We start from the raw sequence: 18,589 nt of genomic DNA, 5'->3' as shown, positions 1-18,589 counted from the left end.
TTACAGTGAGGGAGACAGAGCCCTGGAGCAGGCTGCCCAGAGAGGTTGTGGAGTCTCCTTCTGTGGAGACTTTCTGTGGCTGAAGTTAATGCTGGGGGGAAACTTCAACCCACCACAGTTTCCAAACCCACCTGGCTGCATTCCTGTGCAGACTACCCTGGGTGATCCTGCTTTTGGCAGGTGGGTTGGACTGGATCATCTCTGGAGGTTCCTTCCAACCTCTAACGTTCTGTGACTCTGGTTCTGCTTCCCCTAAGCCACCTCATCCTAGGCAGCTGCTTGTGAGGCCAGCAGTGCTCCATGCTGATGCCCTTTTCTTGGTGGAGCAGTGCAAGCTGCTGTCAGCATATTCTCACCCAGGCTGAGACCAAGCCACCCTGGTCAGGCAGCTGGGAAGAGGAACCCCTCCATGGGATGCATGAGACTGGTGGCACCTTGTGGGCTTGAAGACTTAACTGGACCTTCAGAGAACGCTCTGCGGAGAGAAGCACCACTGATAATAGGTGCAGCCCAATGCAGCCTGCCTTTCCCAGCTCACATGGGGGTCTGGAACCTGAAAAAAACAAACCCAAAACATTTTAGGGCCTGTGCCTCGTGAAGACATCATCATGGGCACCTCTGGAAAGGAAAGGTTTCCCCCAAAACTTTGTGTTTGGCCAACCTCAGCAGAGCTTGAGAAGTGAGCAGAGAAGATGCCACTTATGCCTTTGGACTTGTAGAGGGCTTTTGATTCCAGTGGCTCACTTCTTTCTTCTGTAGGGTCTCTGCTGACTTCCCTAGCTCCCCAGGGCATGCCCAGAGGGGCACTTTGCAACCCTTTAGAGAGGATGACACTGACACAGCTTGTTGGCAGGTGCAAGATCAGCCCAGCTGTCCTGGGTTGAGGAGCTGATACTTCTAATGGAAGCAGATTGTAGAAACCCTGCAGCTGGTGGAGAGTTTTGTCATTACTCATCCCCCAGGCCCTCCTTTGCATTTTCCCCCACTCCTGGCTGTTTTCACCACCCTGTGCCTTGTGATAGTAAGAATAAAAGTGGAGTTGTAGCAAGTGCTTGCAGCTCAGAGCAGCAGAGCAGTCCCATGGATCTTATCTCAGACATCTCCCATAAAGACTTGAGAATGTAGGTCGATCAGGGGCCACTGGAAGAGCAGAAAATGGCTATTGATGTCTTTCTGCAGAGAGCCTGTGAAGTGCAGCAGAACTGCCTTGTGCTCCCAGGAGCACATCTAGCAGACCACAGGGCTTCCAGGAGGTTTTGGGGGCAGGAGTTCCCCAACTGTGGTCCATTAGACCACCAAGAGTGCCTGCCAAGCCGTGTCAGCAGGACAGCACAGGCCATGCCTGGCTGTGAGGGATGATCAAAGGGTCACTGAATGGTTTGGGTGGGAAGGTTCAATTCTCCCCTCCACAGAAGGGACCTGTAAAGCTCATCCAGTCCAACCTCCCTGCAGTCAGCAGGGACACTGGAGATTGGACGTGGCACTTGGTGCCATGGTCTAGTCGTGAGGTCTGTGGAGACAGGTTGGACTCGGTGATCCTTGGGGTCTCTTCCAACCTTAGTTATACTGTGAGACTGTGATACATCTGCAACTAAAGCAGGTTGCCCACAGCCACAAACAACCTAACCCTACAGCTACCCCACCTGGAATGGTTCCAGGGATGGGACAACCCCCAGCTCTCTGGGCAGCCTGGCACGGGCTCTCACCACCCTCGGGGTCAAACATTTCTTTCTTCTCTCCACTCTACATCTCCCTCTTAGAGTTTAAGCCATCACCCCTTGTCCTGTTACAACAGGCCCTGCTCAGAAGTCTGTCCCCAGCTTTCTTCTAGGTCCCCTTAAAAGGAGGTGCCTGTGATGATCCTGAATGGACGAAGTCCACCATGACCCTTCCCAAGGGCTCCTTTAGTTAAAAACAGGACTGGGAAGTCCCCTCTCTCTCCTGCACCCTTTTGAGCAGAGTATGCTCATTCTACTTCAGCTCTGAATGGCACAAGCAGCTGGTTTTTATTTTAACTTCTTCCAAATCTGTTTGTGTTTCCATTTTCACCCACAGAACCACAGAGTGGTGGCAGGGGTTGGACAGGACCTCTGGGGATCATCTAGTCCAGCCCTGCTGCTAAAGCAGGAGCACCCACAGCAGGTTGCCCAAGATCACAATGGCCAAGTGCAGTGCTCAGTGAAGGAGATTCCACAGCCTCTCTGGGCAGCCTGCTCCAGGCCTCCAGCACCCTCACAACAAAGAATTTTCTCCTCCTGTTCAGGTGGAACCTCCTGGGTTCCAGTTTGTGCCCACTGCCCCTTGCTAGTCACCACTGAGAAGAGTCTGGCCCCATCCTCTTGAACCCTGTCCTTTATCTCTTGCTGAGCATTGCTCAGATCCCCTCTGGGGCTGCTCTTCTCCGGGCTCAACAGCCCCAGGGGCTCTCAGCCTTTGCTCCTCACAGAGATACTCCGGGGCCCCTCAGCATCTTTGTAGCCTCCAGTGGACTCTTTCCACTAGTTCCCTGTGTCTCTTGAACTGGGGAGCCCAGAACTGGACACAGCACTGCAGCTGTGGCCTCACTAGGGCAGAACAGAGAGAGAGGACAACCTTCCTCACCTGCTGTCCACACTCTCCTTAATGCACCCAGTTCTTGGTGCTCCCATTGCCTCATTTCACCCCGGAGGGCTGCTTGCTCCACCTGGGTAATGCGTTTGCCACACCTCGGTTCCTCTGCGGCCGTGGTCCACGCTCTGCAGAGGCAGTACCAGCAGCCACCTCCTCTTGACCTACGTGCTAGATGAAAAGCATACCTGTGGGCAGGGAGCACAGAGCAGCTGGGAGGCTGGAGCTTCACGCCTGAGGCAGTCTGGGTGTCCATGCACGTTGCCACCACCTGGCTGGGTGAACCCCAGATGCCCGTTGGGGAGCTGTGGCAAGCACGGGCTGCAGTCTGTCCAGCTTTCACTGGACCTCAAGGCATCCCAACCTCTCTCCACAGCTCTGGGTGGATTTTTTCAGGCTCTTTCACACTGGAGTTGTCAACAATGCATCAGAAAACTAAGAGGTAGTTGGTGGGAAGCGTTGCTTGTATGTCGTTTCGGAAGCGATGTGATACGCAGTAATTGCGTCCCTGGCAGCAGGGGGATCATTGCTCCTGGGAAGGGTAGTGCATGCCTTGGGCTGCTCTCCCAGGGAACACTGCTGAAGAACACAATTAAACCTGCATGGTTTGGTGATAAAGAGATGGTGGAGCAGGTTCTCAGGTCCTTCTCGTGGCTTGGACACCCCTGAAAACAGCAAGTAAGCACTTTAGCTCCTCATCAGCCCAGATGATCTCAGAAAGCAGATAATGAACCCAAACATGCAGGGAGGTATGAATCCCAGCCTCTCTGGTTTGCTCCTTGTGGTCTGCCCCACATGCTTGTGTCCATCCATTGCTGTTCTGGAGGACCACTGGTGGTCTGCCCCACATGCTTGTGTCCATCCATTGCTGTTCTGGAGGACCACTGGTGGTCTGCCCCACATGCTTGTGTCCATCCACTGCTGTTCTGGAGGACCACTGGTGGTCTGCCCCACATGCTTGTGTCCATCTGTTGCTGTTCTGGAGGACCACTGGTGGTCTGCCCCACATGCTTGTGTCCATCTAGTGCTGTTCTGGAGGACCACTGGTGGTCTGCCCCACATGCTTGTGTCCATCCACTGCTGTTCTGGAGGACCACTGGTGGTCTGCCCCACATGCTTGTGTCCATCTAGTGCTGTTCTGGAGGACCACTGGTGGTCTGCCCCACATGCTTGTCCCATCTGTTGCTGTTCTGGAGGACCACTGGTGGTCTGCCCCACATGCTTGTGTCCATCTGTTGCTGTTCTGGAGGACCACTGGTGGTCTGCCCCACATGCTTGTGTCCATCCATTGCTGTTCTGGAGGACCACTGGTGGTCTGCCCCACATGCTTGTGTCCATCTGTTGCTGTTCTGGAGGACCACTGGTGGTCTGCCCCACATGCTTGTGTCCATCCACTGCTGTTCTGGAGGACCACTGGTGGTCTGCCCCACATGCTTGTGTCCATCCACTGCTGTTCTGGAGGACCACTGGTGGTCTGCCCCACATGCTTGTGTCCATCTATTGTTGTTCTGGAGGCCCACTGGTGGTCTGCCCCATATGCTTGTGTCCATCCATTGCTGTTCTGGAGGACCACTGGTGGTCTGCCCCACATGCTTGTGTCCATCCACTGCTGTTCTGGAGGACCACTGGTGGTCTGCCCCACATGCTTGTGTCCATCCATTGCTGTTCTGGAGGACCACTGGTGGTCTGCCCCACATGCTTGTGTCCATCCACTGCTGTTCTGGAGGACCACTGGTGGTCTGCCCCACATGCTTGTGTCCATCTGTTGCTGTTCTGGAGGACCACTGGTGGTCTGCCCCACATGCTTGTGTCCATCCGTTGCTGTTCTGGAGGACCACTGGTGGTCTGCCCCACATGCTTGTGTCCATCCATTGCTGTTCTGGAGGACCACTGGTGGTCTGCCCCACATGCTTGTGTCCATCCATTGCTGTTCTGGAGGACCACTGGTGGTCTGCCCCACATGCTTGTGTCCATCTGTTGCTGTTCTGGAGGACCACTGGTGGTCTGCCCCACATGCTTGTGTCCATCCATTGCTGTTCTGGAGGACCACTGGTGGTCTGCCCCACATGCTTGTGTCCATCCATTGCTGTTCTGGAGGACCACTGGTGGTCTGCCCCACATGCTTGTGTCCATCCATTGCTGTTCTGGAGGACCACTGGTGGTCTGCCCCACATGCTTGTGTCCATCCACTGCTGTTCTGGAGGACCACTGGTGGTCTGCCCCACATGCTTGTGTCCATCCATTGCTGTTCTGGAGGACCACTGGTGGTCTGCCCCACATGCTTGTGTCCATCCATTGCTGTTCTGGAGGACCACTGGTGGTCTGCCCCACATGCTTGTGTCCATCTGTTGCTGTTCTGGAGGACCACTGGTGGTCTGCCCCACATGCTTGTCCATCTGTCACTCTTCTGGAGGACCGACCTGGTTTCCTGCATGATGAATCACAGGTGAAGTTTTGGGGCTTCTTTGGCCCCTCAGCTGCTGTTGCATGCTTATGCTGCTTACGCCTGCAAAGAGGTAAGGAACAGGTCTTGGAGCCACAAAGCCTGGGGGAGGCTGGTCCATAGACACCAGTTTCACTCAAGAGCCCACCATGTAAGGCACTGCAGCTCCCTCACCACACACAGGGGTAAGACCCTACAGTTGATACTTGACCCCTGGAGCCCACACTGGCCTGTCAGAGGACCTTTTCCCAGTGCTCTGTCTCTCAGGAGGACACTGAAATGTGCAAGAGGAGCCTCCAGCGGGTCTGCAAAGCTCCCGGTTCACAGGGCCAGAAACAAAAAGTGAGAAGCCTTTCACCAGCAAGGTTGGGTATTGTGTGACTGGCTGGGCAGATGCTGGCAGGCTGCCTCCTCTCTTAGGAAATCCAGCAGACTCTTTGTCTGCTCTCCAGCAGGAGCTGCTGCTTTCGTGGCCCAGCTTCACCCAGTACGCTGCAAACCAGCTGGAGAGCAAAGAGAAGTTTTGTCTCTCAGACAGCCCCAGCCTGGGGGGGGTGGGGGTTGATTACAGGTTAAACCCTAGAGACCTGTGAACCTCAGCCTCCTCCTTTGTGTTTTCCACTCCCTCCTGCACATTCAGCAGCCAGGTCAAGCCCTGTGAGAACCTGGTGGTGGAAGCGGAGGGATCGGTGCCTGTGGTGGGATCGGGGCAGATGGAATGCAGCAGGGAGGAGCAGCTATAAATAGTTAAATAAGGAATAATTCCAGAGTGGGAGTGCTGATTTAATGGGCAGACCCTGTTGATGCTAAAATATTGCCAGTAAACACGAATTAGGCTGCAAACAACCCAGGCAGTTGGCTGGGTTCAGGTTTATGGTCAAGGCAAGTGGTGGTGCTCTGCGGTTTGGGGATCGCCCTGGAGCTCTCCAAGGGTTTTCTGCCTTGCAGTGCTCTCAGGGCTGACACAAAGGTTAAGAGCTTTGTGAAATGCTGTGTTCCTGCTGAAGCAACCCCAGCACTGCTTTGGGATGCCTGGTGCAGGCATGGTTTTGCCACAGGTGGAGGTGAAGACCCTTTGAGAAACACATGCAAGATGTCTTCGGTGGGTGAGGACATCGGTGGCAGGACGCTAGGCAGCAGGGTCTTTGCAGTGCAACCCTTGCTGTCTGCCTTCAGCAGCAGTTCAGAGCCTGTGCCAGGCTAGAGACAGCAAACTGGGCTCCTATCCCAGTATGAAGAGACCACCTAGTGCCCACACCCCAGAGAAGCTCCAGAGCCCCCCTGCAGCATGCTAGAAATGTAGTTATGATTGGGAATATCACAGTGTCACAGTACACTAGAGGCTGGAAGGGACCTCCAGAGATCATCCAGTCCAAGCCCCCTGCCAAAGCAGGATCACCCGGGGTAGTCTGCACAGGAATGCATCCAGATGGGTTTGGAAAACCTCCATAGATGGAAACTCCACAACCTCTCTGGGCATGCTCCAGGGCTCTGTCACCCTCACTGTGAAGAAGTTTCTCCTCATGTTGAGGTGGAACCTTCTGTGTTCCAAGTTTGTGTCCACTGTGCCTTGTCTTATTGCTGTGCACTACTGAAAAGAGCTTGGCCGCTTCCACTTGTCCCCCACCCCTCAGATATTGATAGACATTGATCAGATCCCCTCTCAGCCTTCTCTTCTCCAGACTATCTCTTCATAGGAGAGATGCTCAAGTCCCCTAAGCATCCTTGTGGCTCTCCCTTGGATTCTCTCCAGCATGAGAAACAGTGAGTGACAACTTTCTGATCCTCCTGAGTTCAGATTGTTGCACTGATGCAGGTGGTTGACCCCCATCTGTGGCTATGGACTTGGACTCTGGTTCCTGGAGCACCAGCAGATCTGCCTGCTGGGCCCGGCTCTGCACTGCAGGGCCATGCCTGGGTTTGAGGGGCAGGCTGTGAGCCTCCCCAGCCTACCTATCACAAGCAGAGGTTAAGCTGTGGCCCTTTGGGATGTTACCTCTTGGTGCCTTGATGGGCCACTGGAGCATGGAGTGCCTGGAGGGGCAAAGGGGAGCACATGATGCCTCAGTGGTCCAGGTGGAGAACGTGGTGCCTAGATGGATGAGGTGGGACATGTGTTGAATGAAGTGGAGCACACAGGGGGTGTGGATGGAGCACATGCATTCTCCTTGCTCAGCCAGGTCACTCAGATGAGGTCTGGGAGGGCAGCATGAAGACAGGGTACCTGCCCAAGTCTGGGGGGTAGGATATAGTCTCTGTTTCATCATAGGTAGGTGAGACTATTCCCTCATTAGCCAAGTATCTGAGCACTTGACAGTGACATCTGCATCCTCAAAACCACCTTCTGAGGTAGAGGAGTGCAGGTGAGAAGCTTGGGCAAGAAAAGCCTATGTGAAGTTGTAGCCTTTCCCTCCCCACATATCCCTGGCAGAGAGAAGGATCATCAAGGAGACCACATCAGAGGAAGGGCTGGAGCTGGGCCCACCATAGGCCCTTCCTAATCAATCCTAACTCTGCCTTTCTTGCTTTAATTTTTCACATCACATTCTTTACTAAATGTCAGGTGGAAAAACAGTGAAGGTGAATGTAATTTAATTTGCAGCCCTGCTTCATGCTGTGCTTATGAGCTAAATATCCCAGGAGTGAGTTTCTGGGCCACTGCCTGTTTATATTTTGTCCATAACTGACTTTTTCTTTTCTTTCTTTTCTTTTCTTTTCTTTTCTTTTCTTTTCTTTTTTCTTTTCTTTTTTCTTTTCTTTTCTTTTCTTTTCTTTTCTTTTCTTTTCTTTTCTTTTCTTTTCTTTTCTTTTCTTTTCTTTTCTTTTCTTTTCTTTTCTTTTCTTTTCTTTTCTTTTCTTTTCTTTTCTTTTCTTTTTTCTTTTCTTTTTCTTTTCTTTTCTTTTCTTTTCTTTTCTTTTCTTTTCTTTTCTTTTCTTTTCTTTTCTTTTCTTTTCTTTTCTTTTCTTTTCTTTTCTTTTCTTTTCTTTCCCTTCCCTTCCCAAACCTTCCCTTCTTCTCCTTCTCCTTCTCCTTCTTCTCCTTCTCCTTCTCCTTCTCCTTCTCCTTCTCCTTCTCCTTCTCCTTCTCCTTCTCCTTCTCCTTCTCCTTCTCCTTCTCCTTCTCCTTCTCCTTCTCCTTCTCCTTCTCCTTCTCCTTCTCCTTCTCCTTCTCCTTCTCCTTCTCCTTCTCCTTCTCCTTCTCCTTCTCCTTCTCCTTCTCCTTCTTCTCCTTCCCCTTTTCCTTTTCTTCCTTTTCCTTTTCTTCCTTTTCCTTTTCCTTTTTCTTCCTTCCCCTTCCCCTTCCCCTTCCCCTTCCCCTTTCCCTTCCCCTCCCCCTTCCCCTTCCCCTCCCCCTTCCCCTCCCCCTTCCCCTTCCCCTCCCCCATTTTATTCTTTTTGTTGGTGGGATTAAAGTACTCTGATGTTTGTTTGAATCCCTGAACTCTTTGTGAGACCTTATCTCAGAGCACCAGGCTTGGGCTTAACTCTCATGTTCCAAACAACTCAGCAGAAAGAGGAGCTGTGGTTTGGGCTGGGGGGTAAGGCTGGGGGAAACATGGTTGCATGCCTTCCAGATCCTGGATGAACTGGATGATGTGAGATAAAAAGTGATGGAGGTCCTGTAAAGATGGTCTTCAAAGCAAACAAGCTGCTATCTGCTGCAAACAGAAGAGGGTGAAAAGAAAACCCTTTGAGAGCAGAGATAATTCCTTGAGTTGCCTCTTTTTGTTCTCTTTCCTTCCTAGCAGTTGTGGAGTGGGTTAAAAACAATGAAATAAAATACAATAAAATACAATAAAATACAATAAAATAAAATAAAATAAAATAAAATAAAATATTAAAATAAATAAAATACAATAAAATAAGATACAATAAAATAAAATAAAATATTAAAATAAATAAAATAAAATAAAATAAATAAAACAAAACAAACTGGGTTAAAAAATTAAATTAAATTAAATTTAAAAAATTAAAATAAAATAAAACATTAAAATAAATAAAATAAAATAAAATAAAATAAAATAAAAATAAAACCAACTGGGTTAAAAATTAAATTAAATTAAATTAAATTTTAAAAATTAAAATAAATAAAATAAAATGAATAAAATAAAACATTAAAATAAATAAAATAAACTAAAGTAGATAAAACAAACTGGGTTAAAAAAATAAATAAAATAAAATAAAATAAAATAAAATAAATAAAGCAAAACAAACTTAAAAAACATACAACAAAACCCAGGCATTTATTTGTAAAGGAAAGGAAACATGGAGAAATGAGAGTAGCCAGGAGGGATGATAAGGCTAAGAATCAGAACTGTGATTTGTTGTGTTTGGGTTTTGGGGTTTGTTGTGTTTGGTTTGTTTTTAACTAAAAGATGTGACTTTGGAGCAGTTTTAGATTCATACAATCATTGAATGGTTTCAGCTTGAAGGGACCTGTAAAGATCATCCAGTCCACCCCCCCTGCAGTCAGCAGGGACATCCTCAACCATGAGCAGGTTGCTCACAGCCCCAAACAACCTCACCTGGGATGTTATCTCCCACCTCTCTGGGCAGCCTGGGACAGGCTCTCACCACCCTCAGGGTCAAATATTTCTTCCTTCTCTCCACTCTCAGTCTCCCTCTTTTAGTTTCAAACCATCACCCCTTGGCCTGTCGCAGCACACCTTGAGTAAAAGTCTGCCCCTGTCTCTAGAAGCACTGCAAGGCCACCAGAAGGTCTCCCTGGAGCCTTCTCTTCTCCAGGCTGCCCAAGGCCAACTCTCTCAGCCTGGAGCCTCCCAGCAGAGCCCTTCCAGCCCTGCCAGCATTGCTGTGGCCTCCTCTGGCCCTGCTCCAACAGCTCCCTGGCTGTGCTGAGCACTGCAGAGCTGCCCCAGCGCTGCAGGGGGGGTCTGAGCAGAGCCCAGCAGAGGGGCAGAATCCCCTCCCTGCCCCTGCTGCCCACACTGCTGGCTTATGTCCAGCTTTTCACCTACAGACTATGGACACTTTTCACTCATCCAGTCACTTTTTTTCCCAAGGTTTGCCTCTGCCTGGTGACTTTTGGATACTATGGCAGCCAGTTTCTCCCATTTTGCTCTTTTTTCTTAGTGTGCAGTGCTGGCACTCAGCTCCCTACTGCATGCAGTGGTTAGGTCAGGGCCAGGAGGGCTTGTCCAACCCAAGGTGATTGAGTGAAAGTGGCCACAGCTTCAGGTGTTGCCATATCTTGTCATTTCATCAGTCACCTCATAGAATCATAGGAACTTTTGGGTTGGGAAAGACCTTTAAGTCCCTTGGGACCAACCATTAATCCAGCACTGCCAAGTCCACCACTATACCATGTCCCTCAGCACTGCATCTCCACAGCTTTTAAATTCCTGCAGGGATGGGGACTCCACCATTTCTCTGGACAGCCTGCTCCAGGGCTTGACAACCCCTGTGGTAAAGAATTTTTTTCCCTAGTACCCAATCTAAATCTAATCACCTTTGTCCATGGGAGCAGTGCATCATGCTTGGAGGTCCATGGATGGACCATTTAGACTGGATAAGATCTTGAGCATCAAGTCCAACTGTTAGAACACTGCCAAGTCCACCACTAATCCATGTCCCTCAGCAGCACCTCAGGGTGCAGTGTTTGTTCCTAATGCTCCAACTCTCATTGTAGGCTGATAGAGATTCTGATGGAAACCAACTGGAAGAGCCAGGCTTTCTCTGGTGGTTTTACCAGCACACCTGAAACAGCACCTTTGGGTGTGCCATGAAGTCAAAAAAAAAAGACAAAAGCAGATAAAAAGGTCTAATTTTGATACACTTTTCAGGGTCTTTGCTGATGGTTTGTGGGGTCAGACGTGCTGAGCTCCTGTGCTTTGCCATCACAAGGCAGAGCTCACCACACACCCTGACCCTGAACCAAGAGGGACCAGCAACTTCCTTCAACCATCCCATGACATGCAAAGCAATGAAGCTGGTGAAGGGTCTAGAGAGCAACTGTTTTGTGAGGAGCAGCTGAGTGGACTGGGGCTGGTTAGTTTGGAGAAGAGGAGGCTGAGGGGAGACCTCATTGCTCTCTACCACTCCCTGAAAGGAGGTTGCAGTGAGGTGGAAGAGCTCACCACAAGCCCTGACCCTGAACCAAGAGGGACCAACAACTTCCTTCACCATCCCATGCCATGCACAGCAATGTAGCTGGTGAAAGGTCTAGAGCACAGGTCTTGTGAGGAGCAGCTGAGTGAAGTGGGGTTGTTTAGTCTGGAGAAAAGGAGGCTGAGGGGAGACCCTGTGGCTCTCTACAACTCCCCTAAAGCAGACTGGAGTGAGGCGGGAGTTGGTCTCTTCTCCCTGGTATCAAGGTGATGGAGCAAGAGGAAATGACCTGAAATGATGCCAGGGAAGGTTTAGGTTGGAGATGAGGAAAAATTGCTTTCTTGCAAGAGTGGTCAAGCACTGGAACAGGCTGCCCAGAGAGGTGATGGAGTCACCATCCCTGGAGGTGTTCCAGAGACATGTGGAGGAGGTTTAATGACCACCATGGTCTTACATTGATGGTTGGACCCAATGATCTTGGGGATCTCTTCCAACTGAAACAATTCTATCATTAATCCTACATTTTGGATCTCTCTTGAGATCTGAAGCTCATGTTTGGAATGCAAAGTTCCTTGTGCACCTAAGACACCCTAGTTCTGCTGGAACCCATTGCACTTGCACCACTCTATAGTCAGTCTGGAAGGAGCCACATGAACATGAGTATGTTGGATGTGATGCTTTCCCACCAGCTAATTTTTGGGCTGTTCCAAGAATCCCCACAGGGGTGGAGAGGTTCACTGGTGGATGGCTGCCTCTTGGCCAAAGCTCTCCCCTTCCAAACAGCTGCTCCCAGGGGCTGTGCTGCTGAGGTGTTGTCATCTGATGGTTGTATTTGGTCACTCTGTGTGTGCAACACCTCTTCTGCCATGGAGTTTAAAGAAACCCACCAATGCAAATCCACCTTGAGTCCTGTGTCCAGTTCTGGGCTCCTCAGGTTAGGAAAAATGTTGAGATGCTGGAAGGTGTCCAGAGAAGGGCAACAAAGCTGGGGAGGGGTCTGGAGCACAGCCCTGTGAGGAGAGGCTGAGGGAGCTGGGGTTGCTTAGCCTGGAGAAGAGGAGGCTCAGGGGAGACCTTCTTGCTCTCTCCAACTCCCTGAAGGGAGGTTGTAGCCAGGTGGGGGTTTGTCTCTTCTCCCAGGCAACCAGCACCAGAACAAGAGGACACAGTCTCAAGCTGTGCCAGGGGAGGTTTAGGCTGGAGGTGAAGAGAAAGTTCTTCCCAGAGAGAGTTGTTTGCCATTGGAATGTGCTACCCAGGGAGGTGGTGGAGTCCCCATCCCTGGAGGCGTTCAAGAGGGGATTGGATGTGGCACTTGGTGCCATGGTTTAGTCAGGAGGTCTGTGGTGACAGGTTGGACTCGATGATCTTTGAGGTCTCTTCCAACCTTGGTGATTCTGTGATTCTGTAACATAAATGAGACTGATGTTGGCAGTTGTTAATCTCAGTTCTCTGTATTCTGCCCCATGTGCTTGCTCTCAGGGGTGCATGAGCTGCTGATACCTTTCACTCTGCATTTTGTCATTGTTCATCTTAGGGGTTTGGGTTTTTTCGCACTGGTCATCTCTTTCCTCTCCTCTTTCCAATTTTCTCTCTTTTCCTCCTGTAAATGGCAAAAGCCCAACTGGACAAATTGGTGGAGTGAAGCTCACAGGGGAGGGAGAGACCCTGCATTTCTCATCACTGCTCTCTTCTCTCTTTTGCAGTTGTTGCAATCTCAGGATGTGAAGGAAGATGCTGTGCTTTGCTGCTCCATGGAGGTAGGGAACCACCTGCACCACCCACCCCAGTCCTCATTGCTTTACCCTCTCTGCTTGGCTGTGCAGGTGTCAAGCAGCTTGTAGATGTCTCCAGACCCAGACAGACTCTTTGCTTCATGGAATCATAGGAATCACAGGATGGTTTGGGTTGGAAGGAGCCTTTAAAGGTCATCTAGTCCAATCCTCCTGCAGTCAGCAGGGACATTGTCACTAGATGACCTTTAAGGTCCCTTACAACTCAAACCACTCTATGATTCCATAATTCTGTGATCTGCAACTAGAGCAGGCTCAACCTCCTCTGGAATGATGTCAGGGATGGCCATTGTCCACCTCTCTGGGCAACCTGGGACAGGCTCCCACTACTCTCAGGGTCAAACATTTCTTCCTTCTCTCCACTCTCAATCTCCCTCTTTAGTTTCAAACCATCACCCTTTGTCCTGTCACAACAGGCCCTGAGTAAAACTCTGTCCCCAGCTTTCTTCTAGCCCCATTGAAGCCCTGCAAAGCCACCAGAAGGTCTCCCTGGAGCCTTCTTTTCTCCAGGCTGCCCAAGCCCAACTCTCTCAGCCTGGAGCCTCCCAGCAGAGCCCTTCCAGCCCTGCCAGCATTGCTGTGGCCTCCTCTGGCCCTGCTCCAACAGCTCCCTGGCTGTGCTGTGCTGAGCACTCCAGAGCTGCCCCAGCACTGCAGGGGGCTCAGCAAAGTGGAGTAAATAGAAGACTGTGAGGTAGGAGATGGCCCTTGGCACTCTGTGCCTGGACTTTTGGTGCATGTAGAAGGATGCAGAAGGTTTGGTGTCTGGGGTCCTGTGACAACACTGTGTCATCTTGGTTCCTTCAAATCTCACCCTGTACTTATTTTCTAAGCACAAAACCACCTGCACTGGAGCAAAAGCTGCCCCGTGGCTCGCACAGGGAGGTTTGCTGTGCTCAGCAGCAGCTTCTGCAGAGGAGTACTGCTACAAATAGAGCAGAGCTTCATTGGGTCTGGGAAGTGATTGGCCCGTGGGGATGGATGCTTTCCTGGCAGAGAGAGGGTTGGAAGTGCAGCCTGGATGGCTAAAGCTCAGCACAGTGCCAGGCAGCTGAGGAGGAGAGTTTGGATTTTCAAGGTTGGGACTGTGAGGAGCTGTGCACTGGGAGTTCTGTGGGGGTGGACTCCCTGCTGTCCACTCCCAAGCTTGAGCCTTCTCCACTGTGGGACCACCTGGGCCTTTTGGTGCTCCTTGGAAGCTCTACCAAGGAGTAATTGCTTTAAAAAAACAAAAGGGGGGAAAAAAGCCTTGTGTCTTCTCAGAGAAGAGGCAGGACAGGTCTGACTGTCGGCAGGGCAGGATTTGTTATGCATACAGGAGGGCTCTGCTCATCCCCATTAATGACTGGGAGTCACTGACTGTGGTGAATCAGCACGTAAATGATGGGCCAGCTCCAAGGCAGGAATACCACATCACAGCCTGCACCTTGTTTTGACAATAGCCTGGTTTTTTTAGGTGGGATTATTATGGGTTTTTTTTTAAAGCAAGCCAGCCTTTGCTGCCTTTGAAGTCAGTGGGAGCTGAACCCCTCGCTCCTCCAGCAGCCCGGCCTGGGTGCTTCTGAAAACCTCACCCTTCATGTGCAGCTCAGGAGCCTGCTGCTGGCTGGTTTTGGTTTTCCAAAGCCACAATGTCTTTAACCTGTTTGCCCCACCACATCCAGCAGGGTGGCTGTAAGAGCCAGGGGAGTTGGTTTGGTGTCACAGAATCACAGAATGTAGAGCCAGAGAATTCATGCCACTGGTGTTGGGCCACAGAATAGAGAGCTGCAGAACATGACTCAAGACATGACATGTTCATGATTGTGTCAAGGTCCTGTGTCAGGGTAACCCCCAGTATCAATCCAGGCTGGGGGATGCAGGGCTGGAGAGCAGCCCTGTGGAGAAGAACTTGGGGTGCTGGGGGGTGCAGAGCTGGCCATGAGCCAGCACCGAGCACTGCCAGCCCAGAGCCAGCCCTGTGCTGGGCTGATCCCCAGCAGTGTGGGCAGCAGGGGCAGGGAGGGGATTCTGCCCCTCTGCTGGGCTCTGCTCACACCCCCCCTGCAGTGCTGGGGCAGCTCTGGAGTGCTCAGCACAGACAGGGAGCTGTTGGAGCAGGGCCAGAGGAGGCCACAGCAATGCTGGCAGGGCTGGAAGGGCTCTGCTGGGAGGCTCCAGGCTGAGAGAGTTGGGCTTGGGCAGCCTGCAGAAGAGAAGGCTCCAGGGAGACCTTCTGGTGGCCCTTCTAGAGAGGCAGGGGCTTGCTGTGACAGGACAAGAGCTGGTGGTTTAAAGAGGGAGATTCAGACTAGAGAGGGTGAACTTGTTTGCACTGAGGGTGGTGGGAGCCTGCCCCAGGTTGCCCAGAGTGGTGGTGAGGTGCCCCCATCCCTGGCAGCATTCCAGGTGAGGTTGGTTGGAGCTCTGCTCGCAGATGTCCCTGCTGAGCGGCAGGAGGCTTGGACCTCGAATGACCTTCGAAGGTCCCTTCCGCCCCAAACCATCCAGCGATTCCCTGACTGTTGGCGAGTTGAAAGGAACCCATCGGGATCAATGTGCCGTGACTGCCCCTTTCTCCCCCCGACAGCTGCAGAGCACCGGCCGGCTGCTGGAGGAGCAGCTGCCCGAGATGATGACGGAGCTGCTGGCCATCGCCCGCGACAAGATGCTGTGCCCCTCCGAGTCCATGCTGACACGCTCCCTGCTGCTGGAGGTCATCGAGCTGCACGCCAACAACTGGAACCCCCTGACGCCCACCATCACGCAGTACTACAACAAGACCATCCAGAAACTGACAGCTTGAGCGGCCGGGGCGAGCTGGGGGTGGGGAGGGGACGAGCAGACGAGACACACACAGCAAAGCACCTCGACGGCAATCCGGCAAGAGCTTTCCCCCCATTTGGATCCTCCCCCCCCCGCCGCCCCAAGCAGACCCAGCCCCAGCATGCTCGAAAACAAAACCCCAACACGTTCGTGGGGTGGGGGAGGGAGAAGCATGTTTGTTGTGGGTTTTTTTCAGCCGTGTCCCCAAGTGCCACCCTTCTTCCCCCACCGTGGTTTTGTTTTAGCTGGGGAGGGGGTTTCTTCTTCTGAACTCAATGGCTCCAGCAGCAGCAGCAGCAGCAGCAGCAGCAACGCTTCCCGCCGGGTTATTGTTTGGCTTTCGAAAGAGGATGGAGAGTTTGGAGGATGGAGAACAAAACCAACAAGCAAACAAACAAAAACCCCAACCCACCCCAAACTAAAACCGCGACAAAAACTCCCAACTGAATCCACGCAGGGGCTAAGTATTGTTTCCAGGCTGTCCCTCCTGCCTTGCCCTGGCCGACTGGCAGGAGACAGCAGGCAGCAGATGTCTCGGGAGGACAAAGCCAGACACACACTACACCAGAGGCTGGTAATTGATGGCTTTTTGTCGAGAGCGGGGGCTTGGGGCTTGCTGTTAGGGGTTGGGTTTCTTTTTTTCTCCCCCCCACCCCCCGCCTCCTTCCCTCTTGTCTTTGACTTTGTGTGTGTGTGTGCGCGCGTGTGTCCCTCCTCCTCCTCCTCCTCCTCTTCCTCCTCACCACCCCTTTGAAAGCAGACTGGTGAGTGGTCGGAGGGGACACAACTTTTCCTATCTGCACTGGGGGCGGGGAGGGGGGGGTGGGGGCGCGGGGAGGGTTTCTCTTTGCTCCGGTGTTTTGTTATTTCCTTCTATCCTTCGTCGCGGTCGTCGCGGTCGTCGTCGTCGTCGTCGTCGTCGCAAGGACACTTTGGCGAGCAGCTCGGAGATGGGGATAAATAAAACGCGACTCCTTCCCACCGCCTGGGTTGGGTGAAGATGCCGACGGAAAAAACAAACAAACAAACAAAGGAGCATTTTAAAAGGAGTCAAAACAAACAAACAAAAACACAAAAGCTGCTGCGGAAGCCACCGTTGTCTTGCCGATCATCTCCTCAATAGGTGGAGAACAAAAGTGCCCTCTCAGCTTGGGGGGGGCTCTGAAAAATAGGGGATTCTGCGGCGCTTGCTGTTCCAAGTCGCCGCTATCGCTCAGCCACTATAGAACTCATTTACTTCTTTTGGTTTTGTTTGTTTTCTTGTGGTTGTTTTTGGGGGTTTTTTGGTTTTGGGGGTTTTTTTTTTTTGGTTGTTGGTTTTGTTTTTTTTGTTTGGTTTTGGTGTTTTTTTTTTCCTCTCCTCCTTCTTCGTTTCCATTGAAGGAGTGCTTTATTTGTAATTACTGTCATGGGTGTAATTATGCATTTAAATATCCAGGCCTGTCGCAGTGGTCGGGCCCGAGGATGTACAGGGCGAGGGAGAAATGGAAGGGTTTGATCTTCTGCGTTGGAGAGGCTGGGGCAGGGGGTGGGGGAGGGGGTGGGGGAAGAGGAGACAAGCGATGGGGAAGATAAAAGACGAGAAAGAGGGGTGGGGGGCGGGGAGGGAATTAGGAAAAGCCAAAAATAGAGGTTTTCAGCCTGGCTTCTAACTAGCTGAAGTTGCTATCCAGTGTTTCTAGGTGAGTGTGGTGTGCAGGAGCAGCTCTGTCCCCTGGTTGCTGTGAGTGGCATCGTGACCTCCAGGGAGGAGTTCAGATGGAGAGACTTTGCCTGGGGACCCCCGGGGCTGCACTGGGGTCTTGGGGTTGCTCCAGCCTGGGGCGGCTGCAGGGGGTGGGGGATGATATTGAGGTGCTACCTGAGCAAGGTCTTGCCCAGAGGGTGAGGATGATGCTATGCAGGGACACACCACACTGTTCCATCACTCCCCAAATCATAAACAAGGCCTTGGTGGTCTCCTTAGCTGTGTGTCTAGCGATGCTTTTACCTACTAAATCACTTCTGGTGCTGCTCATTTTGGTGAGGCCTAATAGGGATGTGAGCTGCCCCATCCCAGCTGTGCAGTGGAAGAGCAGCCAAGGAGGCACATCTCCTGCAGCCCATCCCATTTTCTTCCCTGTATTCCATTTGCTTTCCCTTCCTTGGTGGCAAGAGGAGAGTTGACGCTGCGGCACCAGCACACCTGGACCCTGGACGGGGCAGGCTGGGTGTGAACTCAGCAGCTCAAACCCATTTTTCCAAGCAAAATGTTGAACTTCTGATGGCTTTGTAGAGAAGAGAGCTTTCATCCCAGCCTCTTGGGATGTGCAGGATGTCCTTTGGGTGCCTTATGAATGTGTGGTTGTGTCCACGATGGGGGAAGAAGCTTCGGCTGCGCGGTTTAAGGGGCAGGGATTTTGTGGCAGCAGGAGAATCCTGAGGCCACCGTTCCATAGGATTTGGGTTTTCATCGAATAAAATGGTTTCTAGTCCACACATGGAGCGAGCTGGACACAGTATTGCTGTCCACTCCGAATTGCTGCTGGACTTGCCTGGAAAAATGAATTTGTGCTTGGTGGATTCAAGCCCAGGAGCTTCACGTGGCAGCGGCGGCGGCGCCTCGCGCCGGGTTTAACTTCATTAGCAGCAGCAGGGTTTGGTGGTGTTAACGAGCATCTGAACTTCATTAAGGCAGCAAGAGACCATCAGTATTACAAGGCTCAGGGCTGTGCTCGTTGCTCTGGGCCTTTTCTGCTCCTTCATTCCTCGGGGAGCAGGGGAGAAGGGGATTTAAGACCCATCGCAGCGCGCCCGGCGTCAGCTCTTCTGGGAGAAGCCCTGGAAAACAGTTTGGGTTTTATTTAGTTCAGTTTGTTTCATTTTTCTTTAA

The 18,589-nt window shown here is 51.6% G+C and overlaps 1 protein-coding gene across 3 annotated transcripts in view; it reads left to right on the top strand.

Moving 5' to 3' along the window:
- CTIF (cap binding complex dependent translation initiation factor) overlaps positions 1-15,785 on the top strand; it is a 218,403-nt gene extending 202,618 nt beyond the window's left edge. For all 3 annotated transcript variants that reach the window (XM_054179023.1, XM_054179022.1, XM_054179024.1), the window contains exons 11-12: positions 12,826-12,879; positions 15,482-15,785. In XM_054179023.1, coding sequence (XP_054034998.1) covers positions 12,826-12,879; positions 15,482-15,697 — 270 coding nt within the window. In that variant the 3' untranslated portion in view covers positions 15,698-15,785. The remainder of the gene's footprint in view (positions 1-12,825; positions 12,880-15,481) is intronic.
- Positions 15,786-18,589: the final 2,804 nt, after the last annotated feature.

This window comes from Dryobates pubescens, chromosome Z (genome assembly GCF_014839835.1).
Source record: "Dryobates pubescens isolate bDryPub1 chromosome Z, bDryPub1.pri, whole genome shotgun sequence".
NCBI classification, from domain to species: domain Eukaryota; kingdom Metazoa; phylum Chordata; class Aves; order Piciformes; family Picidae; genus Dryobates; species Dryobates pubescens.
This window is presented reverse-complemented; position numbering and strand designations above follow the sequence as displayed.